This window comes from Triturus cristatus, chromosome 10 (assembly GCF_964204655.1).
Source record: "Triturus cristatus chromosome 10, aTriCri1.1, whole genome shotgun sequence".
Taxonomy (NCBI): domain Eukaryota; kingdom Metazoa; phylum Chordata; class Amphibia; order Caudata; family Salamandridae; genus Triturus; species Triturus cristatus.
In genome coordinates, this window is record NC_140593.1 from 214,373,360 (window position 1) to 214,392,473 (window position 19,114).

At 40.7% G+C, this 19,114-nt stretch overlaps 1 protein-coding gene across 4 annotated transcripts in view; it reads right to left on the bottom strand.

The window, feature by feature from the left end:
* MALRD1 (MAM and LDL receptor class A domain containing 1) overlaps positions 1-19,114 on the bottom strand; it is a 2,533,556-nt gene that overhangs the window by 636,085 nt on the left and 1,878,357 nt on the right. For all 4 annotated transcript variants that reach the window (XM_085630825.1, XM_085630827.1, XM_085630826.1 and 1 more), the window contains one exon: positions 9,596-9,797. In XM_085630825.1, coding sequence (XP_085486951.1) covers positions 9,596-9,797 — 202 coding nt within the window. The remainder of the gene's footprint in view (positions 1-9,595; positions 9,798-19,114) is intronic.

Sequence of the window (19,114 nt, forward strand, 5' to 3'; positions counted from 1 at the left end):
AAACCCCACTCGGTTGTGAATACTGTGCATGATTCCACAGGATAAGCAGCTGGGTGTGTGCTAAGAGTCTGCTTCTGCATACAAAAAAATGGCTCCCCCTTTCCATCTAATGCAAATGTAAAATCACCAGAGCAATACGCAATAAATCTCTGCCTGTAATTCCTATTTGCACACAGAGTCATGTTTTCACATTAGTCACAAAACGAAATTTCTTTGCCAATTTGAAAGCACACTTACTACTCTTTTTTTGGCAAGTGATAAACACTTTTACAGACTGACACATTATGAATCCACTTTTCAGATTCTGATAAAAGCACATGTCCAAACTGCTTTTTTCAGACCAGCACCATGTGTAACCTGGGTGACTGACTACACTCCAGCAAGGGCAACCAGCCTTAGTGTTGCTGAATGTATTTGCATTACTGACTGCAACCTCAAACCCCACTCGGTTGTGAATACTGTGCATGATTCCACAGGATAAGCAGCTGGGTGTGTGCTAAGAGTCTGCTTCTGCATACAAAACAATGGCTCCCCCTTTACATCTAATGCAAATTTAAAATCACCAGAGCAATACGCAATAAATCTCTGCCTGTAATTCCTATTTGCACACAGAGTCATGTTTTCACATTAGTCACAAAACGAAATTTCTTTGCCAATTTGAAAGCACACTTACTACTCTTTTTTTTGGCAAGTGATAGACACTTTTACAGACTGACACATTATGAATCCACTTTTCAGATTCTGATAAAAGCACATGTCCAAACTGCTTTTTCAGACCAGCACCATGTGTAACCTGGGTGACTGACTACACTCCAGCAAGGGCAACCAGCCTTAGTGATGCTGAATGTATTTGCATTACTGACTGAAACCTCAAACCCCACTCGGTTGTGAATACTATGCATGATTCCACAGGATAAGCAGCTGGCTGTGTGCTAAGAGTCTGCTTCTGCATAAAAAAAACCTCCCCCTTTACATCTAATGCAAATGTAAAATCACCAGAGCAATACCAAACAGCTTTCTGAGACCAGCAACATGTGTAACCTGGGTGACTCACTACACTCCAGCAAGGGCAACCAGCCTCACTGATGCTGAATGTATTTGCATTACTGAGTGCAACCTCAAACCCTTAAAGTATTCCTTATTTTTACCAGTACACCTTACATTTTCGTGAAAACTTAGTCCATATTATTTTACATGTTCCTCACATTTAAATTTCTCACAAAACAGAAAATAATAAACACAACTTCAACAAAAGGAATTCCAATTCTATTATTCATTTCTTAATTTACCATATACATCCCCTCTCAAACTCTAAACTCACCTTTAAAATTAGTTAGTTGTGAAAGAAATGTGGCACTCAAACAGCAGATTATCAGAGCCAGGATCTCTCTTCTGTACACCTCTCTCCTCTAAGCAGAACCAGATAATGGCAAACTTTCCCTCTCTTTTTCCACACATATACATGTTAATTTCAAATCTCAGTGCTTCCCCCTTTTTTTCAAATGTAATCACACATTTCTATTGGTTGAAAACCAACCCTTTTCCAAAAGTACCCTTCCCCCAACTTGACTTCTGCCTAGTACCCTTCCCCCAACTTGACTTCTGCCTGCTACCATAGCAACAGCTCTTGAAACACTGCTGTGTAGAGTCAGGTCAGAAGTTCACCAAACAATGTTTCATTTCCAAAGAGCAGGAGTGCTTGACTTTTCAAACCTAACAGCAAATCCATAGTACTGTTCTTTGGTAACACATTTTTCTGTACCAATACAAAACATGCTTCTATAAATTTACACATACAGCCTAGTTTTTATTCTAGAATGGTATGAAACAGCCAATCAGTTTAAAAAAAATAAAATATGTATGCCTCCATTTCCAAACTGTCTTTCATTTCTTTTTACCATTCTACTGAATTACACCTCCTGAGTGCATCCAGTTCTCCTTTGAAGATGTTCACAGTGTGGATTGTAGGGCACAGCTATGTCTTCTGGAGTGAAAAGTATGCAGAGAAAACAGATATGGTGAGAGACCTTGCTTTACCAAATGTAGACATTAAATGGATTGGTCAGAGAGGGTTAAAGTGGCACCAATTGATGCCATTGGTGAAATCCTTCATGCAAATCCAACACCCTGACCTCATAATAGTGCACTGTGGTGGCAATGACCTAGGCACTTTGACTGGGGTAGGTCTGGAAATGCTTATGAAGGAGACCTTTGCACAACTGTTTTCACTTTTCCCTAAAACTGCCTTTGTGTTTTCTAACATATGCCAAAGGCAAAAATGGAACTGGTCCAATCATTTCTGTCCACAGATTGACAAAGCAAGAAAGCACGTCAACAAATCTGTTTCTGCTTTCCTCCGAGACTATGGTATGGGTTCCATTTACCACAACAACTTGCGTTACGACATGCAAGACATTTATAGAGGAGATGGTGTACACTTCACTGATGAAGGGAACAGAGTCTTCCTCTTGAACCTTAGACTCTGCATCGGTACTTACTTGTAGGTACCACTAAAAAATCACTTCATAAACACAACGGCTCTTTTTAGAGCCCCCTAATATCTAAACACTTAAATCTGATTTTCATTTCTTTTTTTATTTTATTTTTACCGTACGCTTACCGTACGCGTACCCCGTGATTTTTAAAAAAATCAATAAATGTTTTCTTTGTACTTTTCTGTCCTTCTTTGACCCCCTTACAAATGTTAGGGGGTCTGTAACTCTCCTCCTTGCCCCCTTTTCTTGTTATCACTCTTTTTTTTTTGAGTGAAACACACGAAATGGCGGCCGCCGCTTCCTGGTTTCGACCGATTCGAATGTTTACTAAGATCTGACAGCCAATCAGAATCGCGCTCGCGCACGTCACCGTACGCGTACGGTAAGCTTACCGTAAGCGCACGGTAAGCGCACCGTAAGCTGCCACAGATATATATATTGATTTAAATGCTATTTTCTCAGGAACTACTGAACAGATTTACACCAGACCTACAAAAGGCACTTCCTTGACCTGAGAACTACCTCTCTGCCAAATTTCAAGTAACTCTGTTCAGCCGTTCGGGCTGTAGCTGTGTCTAAAGGTCCTATGGAAAAATGCATGGGAAAAACGCGTTTTGGGACCCCCCTTTTATCTCAGCCACCGCTTGACGAATCCCCCCGAGACTTTCAGGGTAGGAGCGGAGCGTAGCGCCCCACCTATTTTGAAAAATTCGCGAGGATTCGTCAACCGGCGCCAAAGTTATTCAAAAAAATAGAATGTTGCGGTTTTCCTATGGAAACAGGGTCCTAACTATAACTACCTACTGGCGACCGCCAGTAGGTAATATATATATATATATATATATATATATATATATGTATATATATATATATTCACTGAAAAAACCATAGGTTTCAGGCATGCTATAGTTAGGAATTAGCATTTTAAAAACCTTAGAAATTCACTGAAAAAACCATAGGTTTCAGGGGCGTTATAGTTAGCTGGACTTTTCACTCATACAAAACCATTGAAATTCCCCCGTTATAGTTAGTTCAGCTAACTGTAACTCGCGCGCCCGCAATGCACTGCTGATGACGTCACATATTACATCACTCATGACATGGTCAGTGACATCACTCATGACATCACTGATGACATCTCAAATGACATCACTGATGACATCATCCTTGTGATAGAGTGGCAGACCCCCTCTCCCCCTAATATAACCTTTGATACACACATTCAAAAATAGAAACTAAAATTTTCAAAACAATGGACATACCAATACCAGTTACAACAACCTATTCAGTAATTCTAAGATGCACAGATAATCATGCCTTCCCCAATCTGCCCGGGGGCTGTTCTTTTTCAGAGCAGCGCTCCCAGCCCCTGAATCTACCCTCTAACCCTGGGGGCGGAGTGTAATTTCGGTCCATTCCTTCTCTGCATTTGTGATGACATTAGACACCTCGTCCAGAAATAAATGACACCATGGGGCATATTATCAAGACAGGCGATAAAATTATCGCCGCTTTAGAAACGGCGATAATGGGCTTGATAATATGCTCTATGGAGTTCCAATTGAAGCCCATGTTAGATGTCCTTCACATCTAACATGGGCTTCAATTGGAATTCCAGAGAGCATATTATCAAGACCATTATCGCCGTTTTAGCAGCAGTTTTCTGCCGCGAAAGTGGCGATAATTGTATCGCCTGTCTTGATAATATGCCCCCATGAACTTAAGTCAAAATATATAATTAGTCCTCCATGAAATTTAAAAAGAGGGTGCTCAAATTATTTTTTAAACAGCAAACTCAATCGACCCTGTAGTTTTTATATATAATCATTTTCTGTCACTCTACCTTTGTCAGGGTGTGCCAAGCAATACATCAATGTGACTGGAATATAATCGGGATTCGGAACACACAAGACAGCACACTTCCCACCGAAGTGGTATTTGCTTATGCAAGAATGCGCGTGCACCTATGCCCTCATCAAGAACAGCAGGGAGCCAAATGAGAACAGACTGCGGCATCTCTGCGAGCACCAAGCTGTTTCACTCTGTACAAGGAACACGCTTATACACCCCCTAACCGAGCTTCCCTGTAGCCAGCTTTATATGACTTTTTATTCTTGCCTCTGGCTTGCCATCAGATCCATTAACAAATCCAGGCGCGCAGAAAAGATCCATTATTCATGTGATATATTGGTGTGGTCCATCGAGGAAGTATCTCACTTCTGACAGGAGATTTATTGCACAATATATGATAATGTCTATATAGCCTAATAAAAGCGCCAGAATTGATGGCTGTTGGCCAATGTTAAAGATGCTATAAAGTCAGTAGTTGGCTCCTCTGCTATTTTCTGGATCAATAATTTTTTAGGAGGGCTATTTTAAAATCGCAAAACTGACTCAGGTGCAGGGCTCATGCGTACCGTGGACGTATCTATAATTAATTGCTTTCAGATCAATAAAAAGCAATATAGTTTTTTCACTTCAAATAAATGTTGTCTGGATAAAAACACTTTCTAAGCAAGTATCGCAAGCTGTTTGCCAAGAAATATGGTCGTCAGCACCTGTAGTCAAGGTTATTTCTATGTTCCTGTAAAACTGATGCGAATAACATGTGAAACTCTTCCTCTGCATTATAAGAACACAACAGTGATTAGTGTGATAACCTATTCCAGGTTTATCTTCAGTAGTATCTGTCAACTACATTAAGGGCATTTTCACAATCCATTCATCCTTTCTGTACTAATTGTACATGAAAGAAACAGTTTACCAAGTGTAGATTAGGTTAGCAGACATTTACTTGTGTGAAACTGCAGGAATTCACAGATTTCGATGCATTTCGAGAGAATTGCCCAAATTTCCATGAAATTAATGTTTGTTTTTTTTAACCAATTTTGCACCAAAAGTAGGCCCATGTGAAATTTCGATTATGCACAGATAATCTTGCTTAATTTCTGAAATTTCGCAATTACATATAATTTCGGATCACTTGTACCAAAAAATTGTGCAAGAGCACAGGAACAATGAGAATGACCAGAATGCAAACTGTCAGCAATTTCATGTTAGCAAATAATGTGTCCTCGTGGCCAAGATGAACATGAGGTTGCTCATTGTACTAATACACGTCACCAAGTAACAGTTTTGGATTGAGTGAATAATGCACAATTTCACATATTTTTCTGAAATTTCGTGTAATTACAGGACAGCAAAACACACACATTTTGCACACCGCTGTACCAAAGTACTAAATAATAGCAGAAAGAAAACATTTCTATGACTTCTCATGGAGGCTTGTGGCAACACAGGCTCTACAGGAGACCAGTGTCTTGAGCACATTTTCAAAAAAGCCATACTTAATTTCTCAGGTACCATTTTGGGAAGAGCTATCGTAAATCACTCAGTGACATCTACAGTATTTCCTACAACCCGGAGACGACTCATATCCAACCTATTCTAAAGAAACAAAGATGTGACTTCCTTCCCCCCAACCCTTCTGATTTGGATGCCAAATCCAATAAACACTTTCAAATGTTATTACTCAGCGTAGGAAAAGTATTCCTACAGGATATTATTTCCCCCAGCTGTGGCATAGAAGCAGCATTGATTGCTTAAATAGATGACCTCAAAACCAGCTTTGACAAAATCAAGCTGCCATTCTCCTGCCACTCAGCTACAAAATCTGCTCAAGATAATGTGGGCACTGTTATTGGGCTTGATTTCCTCTTACTCTACAGACAGTTTCCACATCATTTGTTTTCATCCCTTTTCCTTAGCACCTTTCTCTCCCCCTCACTGGCAAAGCTACCTGACAACACTCAAATAATCCTCAAACTTAAAAACCAACCAGATGTTGGCTCTAGAGAGAGAGACCAGAGCATTCAACTCGCAAAGTATGGCCCACCATCATCTTTATGCTTTCACATCATTATGTCAGTGGCCTCTCCGATAATCTGGAATGCTTCAGCCAGACAGCTCGGACACCTAAATATTTAGGGCCCCACATCCCCTGCCTGCTATACTTACACTGAATCCCGGTGGTTAGACATATTTCATCTAAAACACTGCGTCACACATTACAATGCTGGGCCGCTCTTTCTCTAATTTGATCTTCACACCTACTGCCAAACCACGCTACCCTTTTCAGGAATGATCTCACTCTTGAACCTGGCTTCCTTTAAGCAACAATAATTTTAAAAAAACAATCACCTCATATTTTTCTGAGCATTGAAATATGACTATTTGCAACCACAGAATATCCACATTGCAAACTCCCACGAAAATACTGTTTGCCCAATTTCATGACTGTGCCTTTACTCACAGTATCAACATCACCTCATGATCAGTCACAGCTACACCTCTGCCACAGCATGATTGGCAGTAGCATAACATTAGCCCCCGCAGTTCCAGCTGTGTGGGTGGGGCACCTGAGCTCCAGTGGTCCAGTGGTCAGAAATTAGAGACCAAGACCACAAGGGGAGGTGACAAGAGAGGAAAGAGGACAGAAGAGGGGGTACCAAAGAAAAGGAAAAGAAAGGTGTAGTTACCTTTCAAGTTGTGAGATAGTCTCTGCGCCACTCAGACAGCGTCAACTCAAACCCAAGCCCAAATACTGGCAGGGGGGATGTAAGCGACAGATATTCATGTAAGGTGAAAAATGTTACTTGGGATGCAACCCTGCAGCAGGGAGACCACCAGAATGGAGCACTGCAGGAATGGGAGGCAGAAGAAGCAGGAGCAAGAGTGAGGGACTAGAGGTTACCAATGTACCCAAAAGGGAAGAGGGGCATGGTAAAGAAACCCATGCAGCGGTCAACCAGAGAGGGGGGATCGCAGCTAACCCCTTCAGGGCAGATGCATCCATATTGGAGTCAACCAACGAATCCAGAAAGGACTCCAGGTCGTCCAGCACAGAGAAGCACCTGGTCTTACCATCCATAGACACCAGAACACGTACAGGATCCAGAAGGCCAAACCTGAGAACCAAGTGGTGAAGTTGCTGTCAATAATTTCGTACATTCAATACTAGTGACCGAAGAACAGTCTGTGGAGAAGGAGATGCACATACCTTCGAAGAGCAGTGGGTATTTGACGCTGTGGCCTACCTGCGGAAAAGCCCTTAATGTGAATGCCGAAATGCACAGGCAGTCATTGGTCATGGGGAGGCCAGTGGGTGGGAGAACAGGTGTGAATATGGCGAGCTCTTTTAAACTTGATTTGTAATCAATTTACAAACTCACAGACTGTAAGCACTCGCATATTCCACTGCACCAGTCTTGAAAGGGACAGACGGGGCAATTCTAAGAAGTCCAGTTTTAATACTATACCTCATTAAAAAGGCGATTATACATACATGTAAAAAAATCCCACTAAAAACAATACATGAAAGTATTACACACAATATCAAGAATATATCATGCAAGTTCCTCGCATGACATTACCGGTCACACTGAAATACATTCCATGTATTCAAGTACTAAAAAAACAAAAAGAGGATGATATTTACTGTTCTAAGAAAAATATTGTATGGCGCTTAGAGTTGTGTGGTCATTGCTAACATCTGCAGATGTGTGGCAATAACATTTGTGGATATGTGTTGTGTTGCATTTTGTTGTGCGGTAATGTTTAGTATTGTTTTTTTTGTGCTGTTGTGTTGTTATTATTATATGACACCACCGGGTATGGGTTCCTAAGCAGCAAGGCCAAACCACTGCCTTATCTATATACCAAAAAATTGCCAATGCTGCTAAGCTTAATAAAGCTAATTATTTAGGCTCCTCACCTACGAGCAAAACTATAGGTGGGTTGGACTCACGTTGTTAGATTCAATCTTTCATTTTATTTTTGTATTCAATTATTATAAATTTCTTTGGTCATTTATTTACCAAATTTTGATGTTTCACAAAAATCATATACAATACAAATAAACACATTTTGTACATTAAAACATCCCCCTCATACTACTCATACACACTATCACTACTATTCTCCATCAATCATTCTCATACATACCATCATACACACTGAGCTTATTTTATCAACAAATACAACAATATTTTATCAAAACAAATTTTTCACAGTGCCATTGGTCTTGTTATATACACATAAGTATATCTTTCATAAATTTGAAATTTTAATTTTTCTCTCTTCTGGCACAAAATATAGGCTTGTATTATTTTTGTGATGTAAGGTTGTGTTTGAGTTGCATTTTCTTTTGACTATCTTGTTATATTGTGCCATGTTAAGTTTAAGTTGTGTTGGTATTCCGCTTTGTTTTATGCTACTTTCTTTTGTTCTGTTTTGCTATGATTTTTTTTTAAATATCTCCACCACTGTGCTTACTTCCTTTCCAGCCAAAAGAAGTAGATTTTCAAATTTCCTCTGAGTAACAGCCATTTAATACTGTCTTAGAGTAAAATAGTTTTCAAATATTTAAGACACCAACCAGTTCAAATGTGTGGCAGAGAGCTGTCTTAAATCAGTTCTATTATGCTCACTTTCTGTGATAGGGACCAATGAGTTTGATTACAAGCATTTCATTGGTATAAATCCAGTACCATAAAATTAAGTGACAGCAACAGCTTTTCATCAAATCACCTTAAAAGGTAAAATCTGTGTAACATAGGCTTACTTAAGAATGAAAGTATTAATATTTAGTAAGCATACAAATAGTTGTTGTATCTCCTTAGAACAAATGATAAAAAGAGAAATCCTAAAAGTTCAATCTCTGCTCTTGTTATGAAAGGCATAGCTGTCATTAGTGCATTAGGTGCAGTTGCACCGGAGCTGAAAGGTCTTAACTCCAGTTAAGGATGTAAATGAATACCCGAGCAGCGTACTGGAAGGGAGGGTCATATTTTTTGTGGTTGCACCAGAGCCCTTTACAGACTTACTATGCCACTGCTTGTTTTCGATAATCGTTGGTGTGTTTTAGGTCTCTCGCTTGTTAAATCCATCTCAGAAGTGCACGTTTTTATCTACAGGCAGCAAATAACGTGGACCCCATCGAACGTTTCATGTCTGTGATTCCTTCGCAGATTTTGGACGAGCCAGGTCCACTGTGTATTTAATCTAATGGTTATATTTACACAATTTGTCAAAGTACATACCTGCGGTTGCACATTCTGGGGTGAACGTGATATCATCTAAGGCGATGTATGCTGCGTCGTCTTTGCCCACTTCAGCATCAAAGGCCACTCGAAAAGGACTGTTACTTGAGAGGATCACGTTTGCGTAAATCCACTTGTTTCCGTAGACCCCATTTACTGACCACGTTAGAAGGTTCAATCCATACTCTTCTACAGTGTATACCTATTAATAGAAGTGCACAGAAAATGTTTTATTACGTATCCAAAGATAAGGATTTTTGTGACAGTCGTAATTAACTCTTTTTAATGTTATCTATTTGTTATTTTCAAGACATTTACATACCAAAATCGGCATCATGGAAAAAAGCTAATTCCTAATATTCTGATTGTCCCTCATGCATGGCCTTTTGTCTGTGTCATGTGGCTTATCTTTCCCTAACACTCAATGAACCACTGGCCCATGTTATGTTAAGTTATGTAGATTTGTATAGCTCTAATTATCACCTGGTAGGGTATCGAGATGCTGGAGCAGGCGTCTAGGTATGGGACTAAGGGTGTAGTGAGTCAACCTCTGAGAACTAGTTGAAGAACAGGTCTTCAGCTTTTTGCGGAATTCAAGAACAGAGGAGTCCCTGATGTGTAGAGGGAGGACATTCCAGATTTTAGTTGCAATGTAAGAGAATGCCAGACCACCCGTTTTACTTGTGTGGATACGGGTGATGTGGGCGTATGAAAGTGAGGCTGAGCGCAGGTGTCTGGTGGGTTGATGGAAGCAAAGGTGGTTGTTAAGGCATTTCTGGTCTTTTGTTGTGCAGTCCCTTACATGGGTGTATGAGGAATTTGAATTGGCACCATTTACGTATGGGGAGTCAGTGGAGGTCTCTGAGAATTGGTGTGATGTGGGTGCACCGTGGGAGGTCTAGGATAGGTCTTGCTACAGGTTCTGGATGGTTTGGAGTCGATGGAGGAGGTGGTTGGAGATACCGGTTACCTTGATCTCACAGACACAAAATAAAAGCCGACTATTGGCTAGAAAACTGGATTGCTGGGTACACTTCTCAAACACATCAAATGGAAGAATGTTTATATAACTCACTAGTAGAAAACATCTTGTTATGCTTTTCACAGTTGTAAACCAGAGGCCCCATATAACAGAGGCTCCCTTTCAAAACACAGTTAGCAAATGCACATGCCAACCAAGGCCTTAATATGTTTGAACCTAGTGCAGTCATTTACAAATGGATACAAACGGATAGTTACAAAAACATAACTGCATTTACAGGTTTAAAAATTGCACAGTATTACATACATATTGAAGAGAATAAGAATGGAAGTTTTTGTGAAGAAATGTCACAGTCCTGATAACGGAGTCCTCATGCGGCGACAGTGAAGTGCCAACAAGCATAAACTAGATTTTCCAATAGGGGGCCTGTTTTTAATTTTTGCTTGTTTCCTCTCAGTAGCAAAAGGAACCTTGAGAGAGATGTGCCTGCTTGTTTATAACTAAGTCAAATAAGTACCATTACAACTAAAAAAATAAATTAACTAAAGGTCTCAAAAGTTATATTATCAAGAATAAACACAAATGCAAAAATTAAGTGCCTCAAAAAATGAGAAAACTACAGCTGAAAGTGGAGAAAAAAAATGCCTAGGGGAGTAATTATAACTGATCTAGTTTGGCTACAAATGTGTTAAATGTGAAAGTAAAATGTTTAAAACAACACTGAAGCATACTGGTTTTGTGTAATACGCTCCTAATCATTTACTTAGTAGATTACTGGAATGGACAGAAGGAAAACAGCAACAGTAACAGTTTTCTAGAAAATGTCCACTAGGGAACCAGCACACCAGGGGCTCGATCAACACGTTTTTGATTGGCGCTACATTATGTTCTTGGTGGTAAGTTAAGGCAATGCTTGGCTCAAACACCTTTTACAACCCTAAAATGAACGCAGGATTCTGTAGATAGTTTTGTGTGACAAGAATGTTTGTGCATATTTGATGCATGGTATTTTGTTGTGGTGGTGATGTGTTCCTGTGTTTTTGTGTTAAACTATTACAATGTGATTTGTCGTACTGTGATTGTTTTGTTGTGTTCTGTTTTAACAGTTTTATGTGTTGTGCTTTGCCACATTTAAATTGCGTTCTTATGTGGCTATGCCCAATTATATTATGTTCTGTTGTTTATTTTACATATGTCAATAAATGCTGCTACATATTCTGGCCCACAGAAACACGTTCCACTAAAGATCCCCTAACAAGGAACCGTGTTTAAATATCTATGTTAGCAAAAGAGCACTGCCTCAACAATTTGAGACACCACTCAGCTCAAAACTGTGATAGACACGGTACCTTAAATTAGCACTTGCATTGCTAACTTGAAATAGTAAAGAGAATTCACTGAAATGTGTCAGATTTCACAAAGGCTGGTGGGCTGGAGCTGTCAGCTACAGGGATTTTTATGTGCTGTTTACTTTGTCAATATTCCAGAATATCCAGCATGTAAGCTAGAAAAAGTAAAACAGATATATATGTTGAATCTCTCAACAATCTTAAGAGACAATTGAAAAGGGATTACTGATTTGGGAACATTTAATATAACAATGACCGCCATAAGAAGTGAACTATCATTACAGGAGAAATATACCTTTTTGAGCAAGAGGTGATGCAGCAAGTGGGGTCTGCCAGGGTATTTGTAGCACATTCAAAGACAAAGGAGCTACATTTGCCTGTGTGGTATGGATATTATGGCAAATTCCCATAGTTTAACACATCTTAACAGGAAGGGAAGATATGCCCTATAAAGGATAATTAATTGTTTACCAATTATTATGATTTGACAGGTCTCAGCATTTGTAGTCACAAAAAGGATCTACTGGGAGTGTTTATATGACAGCGATGCATTACTCCCTACCCAGTACCAACGTACAAAAGAAATGCATCAGACCTACAGAACTAGTCACATTAGATAGCTTCACAATCCCGAAATCCCACACCTAGGTGCATGCTTCATCATATGGTTCCTCCTTACACCACTTCCCAGAGGTCAGTGGTGAGGGATATAACTCCCACTCAGGGAAGAGCTCTTCAAGTCATGCGTTTAGAGTAGGGCTCTATGTGAGCTGTCAGGGTGTGGGTGGGCATGGCAGAGTGTGGTGAAGTGGTGCAAAGTTAAAAAATACCTCTTGGTTTAATGAGTCCTAACTTTAATATATGTCCCGAAGAGTATATTCAAATATAAGGCTGATATGACTTCAGCCCAGTAGTGATGAAAGGCTCAACATGCTTCTGACAGTCTAACACCCTACTGTGAGGACTATAGCTTTCTGCTCTAGGAGCACTCTGCAACAGACGTCAGTGGCTATTTAAAATAGTAAATATAGAAAATTAAATGATAAAACCAGTGTGCCACACTGCACGTGGGTATAGTCACTGTTGTTGTCAGCCACAGAAGTCAAGTGTTCTGCCTTAACTCTCAGTTTCTCAGACAGAGAGAGCACAGGGCCTTCTAAATCCACTGTTAGTCCAAACAAGCCTATATGGTGTGAGGAGGCCCTATGATGAAGCATGATATCTAAAGGTGGGAGATGATTTTCATCCTTAAAATAAAGATTTCCGTTAAATTAAGAGACTATTTGGCTTGCGACCTAGAGACCTATCCAATGTGACCGGTCCCGTTGACTTGATGCATTTCTTTTGTGTTTACATCTCAGCGTTTGTCTGTGATTCAAAATCAATTGTAGGATGGACCCATGTTGGTTCTATCTGTATTATGATGGGGCCAGGACACAACTTTTAACTTACCACAGCAGAAATCAAAACCTTAAAAATGCCACAGACGGGAAAAGTAATTCATTTTGACTACTAGGTGCTGGTTTTCTGATTGTGCCCTGCTAAGTCAAGCTGGATTCAATCTACCTATTAGTCCTTAAGTTACACCAGGACAGGGAGGCTTAAAGACCAAGTAGATTTCTAAAGTATTAATCTACATTTTGTTTACATATGTCACCGCTAAGGTCTCTCCTAAGTGTACCAGGCGTATGGTGCCTTGATACTATCAGCAACGAGATTATAAAATATGTTTTACAAGCCTTGGTGAGGAAAAAACTGCAATTTTGCCCTTTCCCCACTAGTGAATGGCTCCATAGGATAACATCATAATATTTTATTTAAATGTAAATATTGATGGCAGCCACTTAAAATATACTTCAATGTATCAAATTACTAGTTAATATAAATCCAACAACTTTCCACTGTTAGGTTTCTAACTATGATAGAAGAGAAGCTATTAAACTTTCTGTTCTGTGAACCAAAATTCAGCCCTTCGGCAGCTCTCTCTTGATTGGTCAGCCTCAGCCCAGGCTGATCAGGCTGCTCTAGGAGGTGTGAAAACCCATACTAGAGAGACAATGGTTTCCCTGTGGACAGAGAAGTACAAGTTGCAGAGCAGATGGCAGGAAGAGGTTGAGGGGTAGCCAAACTGGTTTTCAAAGGGAAAATTATACTTTAGGACAGCATAGGCTGACCCCCAAATCCTACATCCCCAGCCATACTGGAGCCCCTGTGATTAGATTAGGGAGAGGGTTGGAAATGGAGCGTTTCAGAAAGTTAGCCACACCAGTAGGTTGGGTTCGCCTGATCCAGCTCCTCTGGAGAGACTTTCTCCATTTTGGATTTTTAGAGACTAGTGCTTTCTGGGACATGAACATGCCACACTTTGGAGGAAGTGGTCATACCCCTGGGTGGCACCCAGAATCCCATTGGTCAGGGGGCCCTCCTGCTTGGCACTTAGAAACACTGGATAAATATGGAAGAGCTGCAAAGCTCCTCAGATATGCTGCATGAAACTACGAGGAGAAGAAGGACTGCCCTGCTGGAATCTGGATCTGCACCCAGAGGATTGCACTCCGAGGGACTGCACCTGCTGCACAATCTGAAACTACAGCCCTAAGGATTTTTCCTTGCTTCAAGAAGGATCAGGGAGTGGATTCCCTCAAGCTACAGATTAACAGACCCCACCTGCATCATCTCCACTAAAAGTCTCCATCCTGGAGTGTGTCCAGTGGACTTTTAAGGATTTGGCCAGATGCATTATGGGAATTGTAGTCCAGACATCCCAAGGACCAATTAGGTGATTTCACACCCTTGGATTTGTATTTTGGACATGTTGAACCCTCAAGAGGAACTTCAAGAAGTTGTTTGAGAAGTTTGGACCAACTTTTAGGGAAAAGTTGCATAGGGTGACAAACTCAGCACTGAGAGTCAAGCCGACTACCTTCAACCACGTCCTGGCCTGGATTTCAGGTTTGTCCCGCTGAAAGCTTCTGAGCTCCGGACTTTCAGGATTTGACCAGAGCCTGGCAGAGAAGTAATCCAATGATGTTGTATCAAAATTGGCCTGCTGGAGGGGACCTCTGGAAGTCAAGAAAAATCCTCCATAATAGATCCCAAGTCCAAAGGTAACATTTTAACGAGGTCTCCCACTTAGTGTATCCGACCAAGGCCCCATCGCAGTCAACCTCAATCTTTGACTTTGTCCCGGTCAAGCGTGACAAGATGTACCAAAGTGGGAGTCATATCTCAGGTTCCCTACATTGGATTTTTGCTGTTTTGGTGTCTATATGTTTATAAAAATATAATCAATTACTATTAATTGGAGCTATTCTCAGGTGACTGGGGCTTTATTTAACTGTGAAACTTCTTGCAAATCTGAATACGAAGTTGGATGGGATCATTGTGATCAATGAAATTTTATATTATTTGTTAAGCCTGCAGGGAAAGGAGGGCCCACGAACATCGGTGTTGTGCTTGTCACGCCATACTAGGAAAGCATGGCCATGGTGGACAGTGCAGCTGATCTCATTTTCAGGTGTCTTTTCTAAAGACAACTCCTTCGAGTACACTAGTACTTTTTATTTATTTATAATGCCATCCAGTGCTGTGAGCCAAGTACAAATCATCTCCAACTCATAGTACCACAGGCATGGCAGATTTATAACCTTCTACCTAAGTAGTCTAGCTCTTTCTTTACTACTCTATTAGACTTTACTTTTTTTTCTCTGAACTATCATGTTGTTGATGTATAATAAGATTTAAAAAAAGGAACATTTAGTCTTAGCTGTTGGTACAAGAAAACATGAGTATAGGTGTCTAGCAAAGGTGTCAAAATCTTATCAATACAATATGTCCAATGCAGTTTCTAATTTCTTCCATTGCCAGAAATATCCTGGCCCATTTCAGGTAGGTGGGGCATTATTGACGCATGTACCTTCAAGCAATGTTCTGCAATGTTTAGTTTGTCCACAAGCAAACTAGCCACTAATGTCCTATGTTACCTATTTGTAAATTCCCTTACAGTTACTCTTACCATATATACATCGTCTGGGACTTTGCATAGTGGATACACTAAACCACCCCCTAAAATAATTTTCTAAAGCACTCTCAATATTTTGCCCAAAAAATACTAGAAGATTATATCAATACAACCAAATAAGGATAACATAATCATGAAAATGAGGAGGTGGTTGAATAACTAGGTATTTAGATAGGGATTAGGAAGATCTTCCTTTATATAGTGCTTACAAAACAAACATAAACACTAATACCCCTTTGCAGATCAGCCCTTTGGGTGACAGCTCTAAAATGTAATCTTCCTTAAGTTACGTATGTTAAACTCAGTTGTAATGTCCTTTTATGATCTTTGTCACACCAGTGTGATTGAATTCATGTCCTCTAAAAGTTGAGCCTGACTCTGCCAGTAACCTCCGGCTTGGGCTTCAGCCAGCTGTTGGGGGGCATGCTCTCATTGCCTGTACTGCTGAAAACCCTGAAGACCAGACAGATAGCAGAATAGTGAGTGATGGTAAATTCTTTGGTTACTGATTAGGAATATGTTAATTTTGCATCGATTCATAATAATTCTGTTAGTTTTTAACTATAGAGAAGGGAGCTCAGAAACTCGTAATTGCTTCTGTGCTCTACACTTGTTGCCTTATGTTCCACTCCGGATGCCCACTCTGCTATATACCTATGGTCACTGTGTTATGTCTCTTGGAGAGCTGCTTTCTAATATTTAAATACTTATCTTAAATTAGGTTTGCACGGTAGAGGAGGCAAGTTGTTTGGGACATCTCTCCTCTCCCACTCCTGAAAAAGTCAAGAGGGGCAACTGAATAAGTTAGAACAGATGAGCAGTATCAGCATCACTGCAGATCGGGCAGATTCCTCTGTACCTGAACACTTAAGCATAATTGTCGTACTGGATCCTCCACAGGTAGTATAGACCTTTGGCTGTCAACTGGAAGCGTATGAAAAAAATCTAAGCTGAACAACACATTTCAATCACAGTAAAACCAATTTGGCTCCACAAAAACAACAGAGAGGATGGTGCCCTAACCATTAAAGGTTTATTAGCAAATCTTAGTAAAGTTATATATCAATCAGTAAATCAGTTTAGCCAGATAGCATGTATACCTACATAATTATACAATCTAAATTTGTATATTATAAAGAATAAGATGCAAAATGTAAAGACATAGAGGGCATAGTATAGGAAATAAATTGGTTCCGTAACAAAGTTTCCTTATTCCAAATAAGGCATCTAAAATGACAAAGGGGTGTTCAGAGTGGAAGGTGCCATTATCGGAAGAACCAAATTAAGGTTTAAGGGAACAACGTGGGTGCTCAAGCATGATGATCAACAACCTAAGCCAAGACTACCAGCAGAGTGCGGGACAGGTATTTCATCAGCAAAGTCAGGACAAGATCTGATGAACTAATCTAAGAACACACAATTAATACACAGTAGAAGGTTCTGGAAGATTTGTCACACCAACTTCTCTTTGTTTAGCCAATCAGGATATATTGACTCCCGGGAGCATGTAAATTCCCCATGTTCCCACCACTGGACAAGGGAGTATACAGCTGCATGAACTTGACGTTAGCAGTGGTCCAGTCTGCCTGGTACAGGTTGCTCTCTCCCATCCCCACCCACTACTCCTCCATGGCGAAGCTCTAATTAAAATGTCTAATCTGACATTTCCCAGCAGTAAACAAAAGCATATTCTAACTAACAAGCACCCTTTGATAAGGCAGCTGCAGAGGAAAGATGAACATGACACTCAGAGTGCAGTTAATTAAAAAAAGCTCAAATGGTTCAGGAATTGTCATAGTCAGGTCAACATTAAGAAATACAATGACAGTCAAGCAAATACAGTTAACATGAGCAAAGACAGCCACCTACTAGCATTTTGAAAAATACAATGCACAAGCGTTAATATTGCTATCTCACAATGAATATAAAAATGAGTAATTGTATGGAGCATCAAATTATGTGGCTCCACTATACCCACTCACTCACTGCACCCACCATTAGTCATACTAGAATTTCTACCTACTTATAAGTAGGGGTGGGCGGAATTTGCGAAAGTGACTTTCGCAAATTATCGCAAAAATGTTACAAATCTCCGCAAACACGCGGAAATATCGCGAAGATGCGGAAGTTTTTTTCCCGCCCGTTCGCGGTATTTTCTGCATGGTTGCGGCTCGCCAACTTACCCATGCGGTTGCTTGCAGGCGCGGCCATCTTGTTTTCACTCTTCTCGCGGTGCATGATCGCGAGAAGAAAGAAGTGATCGCGCGACCAATGACATTACTGCGGGCGCGAACTGTCGCGAGACAGTACAAATGGCTACCAACAATACAACATCTTGTGGAGAACGCGACAGGATCGGGAAAACTTGTCGGCGAACGTGGGGATTCAGGTAAGGCGATTACAGCGCGAGCAAGAACCAAATTATCGCTAAGCTGCGGAATGCGGAAATTTTGACATTTTCGTGCTCTCCGCAGAACGCGAAAATGTCAAATTATCGCAATTTCCGCGAGCGGAACGAAAATTTTGCCCAGGCCTACTTATAAGTTAGGCTGGAAGTTTATTAAGCCTTGCAGTGTTGTTTACTTACATGCAGGGTTTAAGTGTGACTGCCCTTCTGGGACAATAGGGTTGTAAACATGAAATTAACCGCAAGGGTGCTCAGGACGGCTCCCGGCCGTTATGAGTCACGGCAGTCGTGTGCTTATGATGGCCGGGAGCCATCCGACTGTTGCCGCTCCGCCCACGTGCAGCTAATTCCCCACCTGTGCGGGCGCATTAATTAGTGGGCGGAGTTCGGACGGCTCCCGGCCGTCATGAGCACACACCCACCATGATTTATTACGGCCGGGAGCTGTCCTGGGTACCTGAGCGCCACTCCTAGCCCCGCCCCCCTCACACCGTGGCTGAATTTGCCACGCGGCGAAGGGGTTAAAATGCTAATAGGCCTGCCTTCATTATGCCATAGAAACACGGGGATTAACAAACCATGCTTCCATGTGCTATATACATAAATACTTCTTATCACTTGAAAGCCTGCTCTTTTGACTTTATCAGTGTCTGGAAGAGAGCAACAAAAGAGAATTGCTTGCTATATAGAATGCATATAAGGTATATGGAAAGGATTGTGACAAATAGTATGATACTTGACTTTACTTTTGAGATATAAA